At 36.8% G+C, this 10,026-nt stretch overlaps 1 protein-coding gene across 1 annotated transcript in view; it reads left to right on the plus strand.

Moving 5' to 3' along the window:
• Nucleotides 1–10,026, plus strand: part of xkr4 (XK related 4) — a 54,196-nt gene that overhangs the window by 26,268 nt on the left and 17,902 nt on the right. Inside the window, exon 2 of the mRNA XM_026941278.3 lies at nucleotides 9,569–9,768. Within this exon, the coding sequence (XP_026797079.1) occupies nucleotides 9,569–9,768 (200 nt within the window). The remainder of the gene's footprint in view (nucleotides 1–9,568; nucleotides 9,769–10,026) is intronic.

The following is a 10,026-nucleotide window of genomic DNA, read 5'->3' on the forward strand; positions in this document are numbered from 1 at the left end:
AGCTGCAACCTAAAGAAACGTCACATGCATGGCTAATAATTAATGAATGGTTATGGATAGCTTTACATTTCACACATGCAATCTGCAAACAAACCAAAGCTAGACAGTCACAGTTAGCATTACATCACCCAGACTTACAGCTTTATAGAAATCCGGATGTAGATTTAGATCCATCATGAACAATCCAGAGAAGACAGAGATGACAGTGGCAAGGAAAGACTTCCTGAGATGACATGAGGAAGAAACTTTGAGGAACTGGACTCAAAATGGAACCCATCTTCTTCTGGGTGACACCAGATTGTGTGATTACAAGTAGTCTGGCAAAGAAAAAAAAAAACCTACTGTAAATGAATTTTTTTTTCATGTCTACAGTTGATAAGGCTAATCTGAAAATGTTCTATATCTGAGGAATTAACAATTATGTTAACTAACCAAATGATCTATGCCAAAAGAACTCCACCTCCATCAGATAGGTTAGTCAAATGCTGTTGGTGTTTCAGTAGTTTGCTAGGTTTCAGTAGCTAGCTAGCTCATTTCAATTTCCACTAGCACAGTTTCTAGCTGCACAGTTATCTGAGGAAGATCCCCCATACACATTATCCTATAGATCAGGGCTGTCCAACCTTATCCGGAAAGGGCCGGTGTGGGTGCAGAATTTCATTCCAACCAAGCAGAAGCTACACCTGAGTCTACTGAAAGCCAAGATGAACTGATTAAACAGGCGGAATCAGCTGTGGCTCCTGCTTGATTGGAAGGAAAACCTGCACCCACGCTGGCCCTTTGTGGATAAGATTGGACACCCTGCTATAGACTGTAGCAGCAAGTACTGTAACACAAGAACACATAAATCCTTTCTTTCCACCCCGACTAGGACACTCCTACTTGCTACTTGGACCTTTTGTACTGCAATTTATTCGAAAATCAATTAAAACCAAACGGATCTCTTTTTACAAATTAAGACCCAAATAAGATGCAAAGATCAATCTTAATAACAATAATAATAACGCTTAACATACAGTCAGTGCAGGTTTATGCATATTAAATAAAACCTAGCATACAAGTGTGTAAAAAAAAAAGTGTAAATCATTACATCCACATTATATTCTGCAGTAATGTTTACTTTAGATGTAGATGTACAGATGCAAAAGTCTTTGCATGTCATATTTATAGAAAAAAAATCCCTTGAAAATGTATTTTGATGAGGTTTATTTTTTTTTTTTGTCTCTTTCTGGATATGAAACAGATGTGTGAGCTCTTAAATGAGTCCAGACAATATTTTAGTACAAAATTACAGTTCATGCTGATCAAAATGACATGAACCATGATGCAGAAAGTTTCAATTATTATTTAAATTTACACAAAAAAAATTAAATGGAGGAAATCAGTTAATCGGCTGAATCTCCATCTCTTCTCTGAGACAGGGGTTTGACGTTCTCGCTGCAGCTCCATCATCTGCTCTTGGCAGTTTTTCCTCAGGAGGCACTGCAGCTTGTAAAGCTTTCGCAGCAGAGCAGAAGACAGAAAGTCGCATGGCTCCAATCTCTCCAGCTCTAAAAGCAAAGCCGTGTTGCTTCCTGAGCCAGCACTAGCAGGTCAAGTGCTCTTAACCGTGAAAAATAAATAAAGAAAAATACCTCGATGGATGCACGCGTCACTCAATAACTGCTAGTCTTAAAGAGCGGTAGTTAGACGTGGAGCGAAAGTCATGGTTAGTCGTAATTTTGTGCAATTTCAAATGCTTGATCTGTCGTATCTCACAGTTGTTGCACATCGATCCTAAACATGAGTGACTTTTGTTTGCCTTCTAGAAGTCTTGTAACTTCTACACCAAGATAACGTGTGTCAACATTTTGCCATTGATTTAACTGTAATATTGCTAACATGGTAGTGTTTTTATGGTAGCAGTACTAAACATATACACATTATACAGAGCTTTATCTCACATGTAGAAACATATGACACATGCTCTACACTCTCTACATGTCTCCTCTGTGGTGTTTATGAATAAACAATGACCGATTCGCTCTCGCGTGACCGCGTGAGGTTCATTCTCAGGTTAGAGCATCCTGCTATCCAATCCCCTCTTTCCTATACAACCACCATCCTCATGCATCTCAGCTTACATCTCATGCAGCTCGCTCCCTCACAAGTGTCTTACAGTTTATGAATCACAGATTACACTCGCAAACATTCTCTACATATTTGTGAAGATTTGCTCACAAACTCAGCAACAGAGCTATGTGGGGAATCGCAAATACTGCTTAGCATGTTAAGCATGAAGAGCACACCATTAACAGCGTAATATACTGTACACACTAAAAAAGAACCAGTTTGTGTTCATTCATAATGCTTTTTCATTCAGAAGCCTCATTATTGAGTAAAAACCACATTTGGGTGCCTGTCAGTTCTTTAATTGCACCTCATCTCAGTTCGTGGACAAAACAAAAACTTGAAAGCTGGCCTTTCTGTGTTAATTTACTTGCTGACTGGAGAGTTTTATCAGAGAGGACATGTTTAAACAAGTTATTACTGTTGTCAGCCAGAGAAAATAATCCTGTCCACACAGGGACATGGACTGAAACTGTTCATTGTGTCACAAACATTCAAACCTCTAAGAACTCCAACTCCCAAATTTCCACAGTCCGAAACCACACCCACGCTATCCTACAAGCAGTCAATGGTCAAAAGTCGACAGTATGTTGTGTAACAGGTGTCTAATTTTTTTAAATTAGTTTTACCCTATTTTCTTCCCAATTTTCCTGTCATATGACAGCTACCAAATGGGGAAGCCAGCCAACTGCAACTTTTCAAACTGCGTCACAGGGTGGCGTAACACACTCGGAGGAAAGTGCTATCTGCCCTCTTCCACATGCCGTGATTGGCTAGTGTTGCTGTGATTGACAGGGGAGAGTGACAGTATGCCATCCTTCTCACCCAGACAGTAAGACCAGTTTTGCTCCATTGGCTCCGGGACACCAGATTCAAACCTGTGATCTCTCAACAGGGCGAACACTTTTCTGTTCTGATTTCTCATATTTGACTTCAGCTATCGTCTCGATTGTCTCTTTTGCTCTCTGATCTGCCCCTATTGCATTGATCTTTTGCCTCTGATTCTTAGCATCTCAGCATCTTTTGCCATCTTGTACCATTTTAGTTAATAAAGTATGGCCTTCGTTTTAAGGTGCAATCATCTCACAACACATCTTTTCAAACTCTGACATTGCTGTAATGCCAAACCAAATGCCTAAAATGTGACTGAAACTAATATGTATTTTCAACAGAATAGTAGAATAAAACTCAAGACGAGTACAAGTACAAGAACGGAAGAGAATCAAAATTGAAACAAACAGAGACGTGAGAGAGGAAAATAGGTGGGAATTTGGTAATGAAGGTAAAATTATAAATAATATAATAATATAATATATAACATTTCTACAGGATATGAAACTATGGATGGATGGATGTTATGAGAGATTTTATCGACTTTATTGACCCAAGAAATTAATTTTGGGGGGAAGTAATTTAATCACTTTGTCTATGCTTGAATAAAATCTAAAAAAATTAAGATAATTTAAATAGTTTGTATAAACCGTGTGTGTGCCTGTGTGTGTGATGGGATTCAGAGACAGACAGATGAATATGCTCAGATTTTTGTGTTTTTGTTTTTTTTACACATTATGGACACAATGCCAAGGCAGTCAGGTTCATCCGAGGCAAATCCATTTTCAAAATCCGAAACCGTAGGCAGAGGTCAACTGCAGAAACGAGCAGACAGAGGTAGCGTAATTGAGGAATTAAAAAGTGTTTTTTAGCTGTCAAGGTTCTGGAGAAATGGGAAAGAAAAGCTTCCTAGATAAGACAGAATCCTGTATTTCTTTCGGTAAATGAAATTTAACACACTTAGCTATTAATGGACAAAAAACACAGACAAATCCATGAGAATGAGCAAAAATGAATAAACGCATGAAGAGCATACGGTGAGCTTTTAAAACGCTGTGAATTTTTTTTTTTTTAAAAAAAGAAGAACTTGGTAAAAGTATAGCTGCATCAAACAGAGTGGTTCATATTCTAGTCGAGTCAGACTGTGCTAGTCCAGTCAGAGTGTGTGAATGGACTATTAATGAACCAGTTTCTTGATACAGCTCACGTCAAAATCTTGGTTCTGTCTAGTTTTCGTAGATGAACTGTGCTCATCTCATCGTAGTCACGAACTAATTTATGAACTAAATGTACTGAAGCCATGGGAAATTTTTTTTTTTGAAGTGTTATATCATTATTTTGACATAATAGCTCATTATTTCAAGATCATTTTTATTTTGAAATATTATCTCATTATTTTGACTTAATATTTAACACTGCACAATCTATCAATAATACAAATTTTTCGAATATTAACTTAATAATAATTTTTCATCTGTATACTTTTTTGCAAGTAAGAAAGATGCAGCTTTAGTGGAATCCAGTTGTAGTTACTAAGCAGCGTTACATTGCTTACTTACTGTCAGATAAACAGCTTACATAATTATCTACGTAATAACACCAGACGAATCTTGCTGGTATACGAAAATAATCCATGGAATAAGTGTTTTATTTTTCTTATACAACAGCAAATGGCCAGTGAGTACAATTTTTAATTTATTGAAGAATGTAAAATTGTGCTTTTTAACCATTTATAGCTATGTTTAATGTTGTGGAATGTCCACGAGACAAGTTAGTTCCCGTTCTGACTTACATTATAGCAGCTAGCAACAATCATTACCTATCTTTTTTTCTCTTGAACTTGCTAAGACAAAAAAATCACAAAACTGCAAAGTATAAACTCTTCAGTCCTGAAGATATCAACAATTACGATTTTTTGTTAATAAATAACACATTTCTATAACTCCGTTTATTATTATCCTTAGATTATGTTGAGCATCTGCTTTGCAAGTCGCTGTGAATGAGTTGTTGCTATAGAAATGATAAAGTATTGCGAACAAATGCATTAACGTAAACCTGTGATTTATGTTCCAACTGGAATTACTGTTACAGGTGCTGTGCTGTTAAAGAAAATGGAAATAAAAAGTCGAAATAACCAAATTACACTGAAATAACGAATGTCTCCACCGAGTGTGTTTTATTTCGCATTGAATCAACCAAGATATCTTGCTTTGTCATAAATTTTGCTTTGCATCTTTATTTTTATTTTTTTAAGATTAATGAACCCTTGTGGCTCAGTGGTGTGTTTTTGAGTGTGTGTGTGTGTGTGTGTGTGTGTGTGATGTGATTGTTGTAATCGAAAATAGTCCTGAAAGCATGATGCAACCTGTGATAACAACGCAAACGGAGCTCTCTCTCTCTGAGGACTGTTTTCTGCCGTCTGATTGGCAGGTGAGGGAGAGTGTGAACTCTCCAAGCCAGAAGACAGGGTTGTGTGTGTGTGTGTGTGTGTGTGCGTGGTGTGTGATGACTGTTAGCACTGACGGCTTTGGAGCTAAACGAGGCAGTGATGAAGACGAGGCAGACAGCGTAGCGAATGTGAGCTGAAGTCGTGGCAGTGTCACCGGGATGAATTGTGTCTTGAAGACAGCCCATGGCAGCAGGCCTGAAACCTGACTGAGATGTTTAAGCAGTGCACTTTGTGTACACACGCACACACACACGCACACATATTCAGCCATGTTGTTCGTACACTTCAGAGTGTGTTTGTGTTGGTTCTCCCTGTGGTTTTCTATCCCCTCAGCCACACGTCTCTGTGTTTTGGTCTCTTAAGACCTCCATTAAAATACGAAACATATGAAATATGTGGCAGCAAAACTGTGTGCTACAGAACATAGCAGCGCCACCAGAGGACCTACCAGGTAGCGTACTAGTGACTGGAAGGATAAAACTAGTAACCGAATATGAATACGGACTTTAGCTTGAACAGAAAATGTTTTCTAAATGAATACAGATATGAATACCAAGTACATTATTTGCAATTTTTTTAAGAAAGCTTGCCAGAAAGGGCATCTATTTAAGACTAGAACCCATCAGGACTGGGATCCCATGAGACACAACGACTTTCATTTAATGTGGGCGTGAGCATGAATGATGTAAGTATGAAGCTCGAGGAACAAACAAAGACCACATTCATTAACATGAACATTACTAACGTTACTAACTGCTAGTCGGAGTCGCAGTGGTTTAAGGTCAACCTACTACTTTATAATTTATGAAATAAAGCCAGCTAAATTTGATTGAAAATATTGCAGGCAGGTACAAACAAAACAAATATTTGCATGAGAGGAAGTAGAAAAAAACAGTCCCAACCACTTCTCTATTCGAGATGAACTGGAGTGATGTAGCTGAGGTTGAGGAACTGTCAGAGCCTGAATTCACACACCATGCTGTCACTGCTGACATTTCTAGATCTGTGGGTTTTTTTCTAGGGACAAAAAAATACTTTACAGTTAAGGCCACACCCACTTTATAGACATATTTCAGTTTTATACGAGGATTTCTAAATACTAGGTTTTAAAGAATGAATCGCTTAAAGATTTCAGCGCCGCAGCACCACGTCAACTTCGAGTGTTCAGTTCAAGTGCTGCGTGAGTTCAGTCATTGTGTGTGTGTGTGTGTGTGTGTGTGAGAGAGAGAGAGAGAGATGTGTCAGGCTGAAAGTGTGAGACTTGGTTCACACAGGTTACGCTGTAACAAGCTGTGTTGAAAGAAGTGGTGAGCTGAAGCTTTATGAATTAGAATTTCTAATATCTCACAAGAAAAGATGAATGAAGAATGAAAACTATGAAAGAATGAAGTCTATTTGTGACTTTTTTGGAAGCAGTATGTAGATAAAAACTGTTTATTTAGGTTCATTACTCAAATGTATAGTAGCTAACTCACTCAGCTTGTTAAATATCTTTTCTTTGCATATCACTCAAATGTATAGTAGCTAACTACACAGCAAATTAGCTATATACTGTAGTTATGTTATGTTTAGCTGTGCCACTGAAGATTTATTTGGTGTAGCACTAGCCAGCTAGCTATTTTATGAAAATGATGACTGAGAGAAACAGTGTCGTTTGAGGAGAGTGTGTGATGATCTGAGCATGACGTTTGTAACTCATAGCTATTAGCTTTCCTTACTGGTATTAGCAGCAATTAACTTTATCGCTCTCGTACAAAACTAAAGAAGCAAACTTTGAAAAATCGCAGCATACCAAGAAATCATGAAGTGTAAACTCCTCTGGCCAAGAAGAAAACTTAAAGTTACAGCTTTACCTCTGACTGATAAAAAAAAAAAAAGCACTGAGACTGGAGACTCATTCCATAAATATATATATGTATATATAAAATAATCATCTCTTTTTAAAGAAAACTTTACCATTTCAACATATATCAATTTTTAATGAGCTCTTACTATAGAAACTACAACTTATTAGAAGGAGTGCATTAATATAAACCTGTGATTTGTAGCTGCATTACTGTCAGAGCTGCTGTTATAGAAAATTAATCAACACCTTCTGACCAATCAGAATCCAGAATTCAGCAATGCAGTGGTATAAATGACTGTTATTAATTCCTTTAATCACCGCTGATGTAATCATCTCTGCTAAATTTAATCTTGTGTGAGAGTATCATATAATAAAACTTTACTTGTTTTTCGTAACGGATGGAATAAAATAAAGTGGTTGGTAGTAGACTCGGCCCTTTGGTCCCTACTGTAAGAAAGTGTGTGTGTGTGTGTGTGTGTGTGTGTGTGTGTGTGTGAGTGAGTGTATGCGCTGTCTCTTTGGCGGGTTGCCCATCAGGGATCAGGATCTGTTTTTGGCAGAGATGCAGTAGTAAAGCCAGAAGCACTTCAGATATGGAAGGAGTCCTAAAAGTCGTAAAGCTTCCGAGCTTCTGAGGCGGTGAGGCGCTAACTGCCTTATCCCCGCCTTACAGGCAGCAGCTGAGCACTCAGTACTGTAGATCCTCAATCTGGGACAGAGTGGAAACAATGCAGAAATATCACAAAGGACTCTGTTTCAGTTCAGCTCAGGTGGACAAGTTGCCTAGAAATATGCAATAACACAATAAAGGAATAAATGATTCACTGTAAACAAATGGATGACAAATTAATGAAAAAAAAAAAACAATGTAAAGGGGCTTGGTAAGGTGTCTTAGCATCGATTCCACAAGTCTCTAGAACTTACTGGACTGAAGAACACCATTCCTCCTACAGATCTTCCTCAGCTGGTGTGTCAGTGATGGCGGTGATCTCCCATAGATGTGGACTTGGGTTTATATCCGGTGACTGTGAAGGGCATAATATATAATTTACATCATTTTCACCCTCATCAAACCATTCAGTGAGCCCTCGTGCCCTGTGGATTGGGGCAGAGTCATTTTGAAAGAGACCACGCACATCAGTGGAGGGTGATCAGTGAGAAGGACTTTGGATTGATTTGCAGTGATGGATCCGGTTAATGGGATGAGTTTTTCCTTTAATATGTCACCTATCTGTGTGCGCACTACATAAGGTATTACATTATAACATTGTAGAGCCACAGACAAGTGCGACTCTTTGGGGCTAATGTCTCGTTTAATACTGTGTTTATTTTATATATTAAGTATAAATATATTATGTATGTTAGGTTTTATAGTAAGTTTTATGTTTTATATTATGAGATTCTGAAATAATTACATGAATATTTAGCTTTTTTAATCATCTAAGTACTCATTGTGTCCAGTTTCGTTTTTTAATCTGGTTATAAATGGTGTTCTATGAAACATTCTTGGATTTCTAATTTCTAAATTCTCATTTAAACATTAAACCATAAATCATTAAACAGTAAATCAAAGTTTATTATATTTATAATAATAATGAGTTTATGGATATATAATAAATAATTACTACTACTACTACTACTACTACTAATAATAATAATAATAATAATAATAATAATAATACAATTATTACTTGAATAGTAACATTCATACATCAAATGCAGCTCAAAGTGCTTTATAAGGAAATTAAAAAGAAAATAAAAGAGATGATAATAAGAGTATAAGTAATAATAAGTATGGACATAATGTGAGCAGCAGCAATAATAATAATAAAAAAGAAACATGAGAAAAAATAACAAAAAAGTAAACAAAACAGAATAAATCATATAAAACAGAGTTTGTAAAAATAAAAACAAAGAAAAGAAATAATAACCTCAAAATTTTTAAATCTTCCGTGGAAAAAACTTTCAGATTTAGTGTTGTGGGACTAACATTCTATCTAACAGCTAAACTTGGTCTAAAAAATCAGTATTTCATATTATGCTACGATCCTCTTAATATCATACGGGTAATAATAAAATAAATATAATTTGAATGATTTGAATTTTCCAAATCCAAATATATATAATCTTTTCTATTATTATTATTATTATTATTATTATTATTATTATTATTATTGCTGTTCATATTATGTCCCTCAGCCTGTGGTACTTGTCATTTTTAACGAGTGCAACACTAAACACTGTTGGACATGAATTTCAGTGTATCAAAATTCTAATTCGGTTTTCTACAGTGCCTGGTGAATTTTAATGAATTTGAACTCTGTTCTCCTCAGGTATTTCCGCACCATCTACCTGGGCATCCGGAGCAGGCGCAGCGGCGAGAATGACCGCTGGAGGTTCTACTGGAGGATGGTGTACGAGTACGCTGATGTCAGCATGCTCCACCTGCTCGCCACCTTCCTGGAGAGCGCGCCTCAGCTCGTCCTGCAGCTCTGCATCATCATCCAGACTCACAAGCTTCAGGCCGTGCAAGGTAACAAAATAAATGTCTTATAACACACAGCAGTGAAGGCTAATGAAGGCTAGTGAAGGCTAGTGAAGGCTAAAGAAGTTTAATGAAGGTTAATGAAGGTTATTGAAGGTTAATGAAGGCTAGAGAAGATTAGTGAATGGTAATAAAGTCTAGCGATGGTTAAACCTCGTATTTTAAAAAAAAGTATTAAAAATATCTATTTAAAGTTAACATGATCTGGGTTTTTTTGGGACTTAAAACTTAAAATTACTGAATTGG

This window comes from Pangasianodon hypophthalmus, chromosome 21 (genome assembly GCF_027358585.1).
Source record: "Pangasianodon hypophthalmus isolate fPanHyp1 chromosome 21, fPanHyp1.pri, whole genome shotgun sequence".
In the NCBI taxonomy this organism is placed as follows: Eukaryota; Metazoa; Chordata; class Actinopteri; order Siluriformes; family Pangasiidae; genus Pangasianodon; species Pangasianodon hypophthalmus.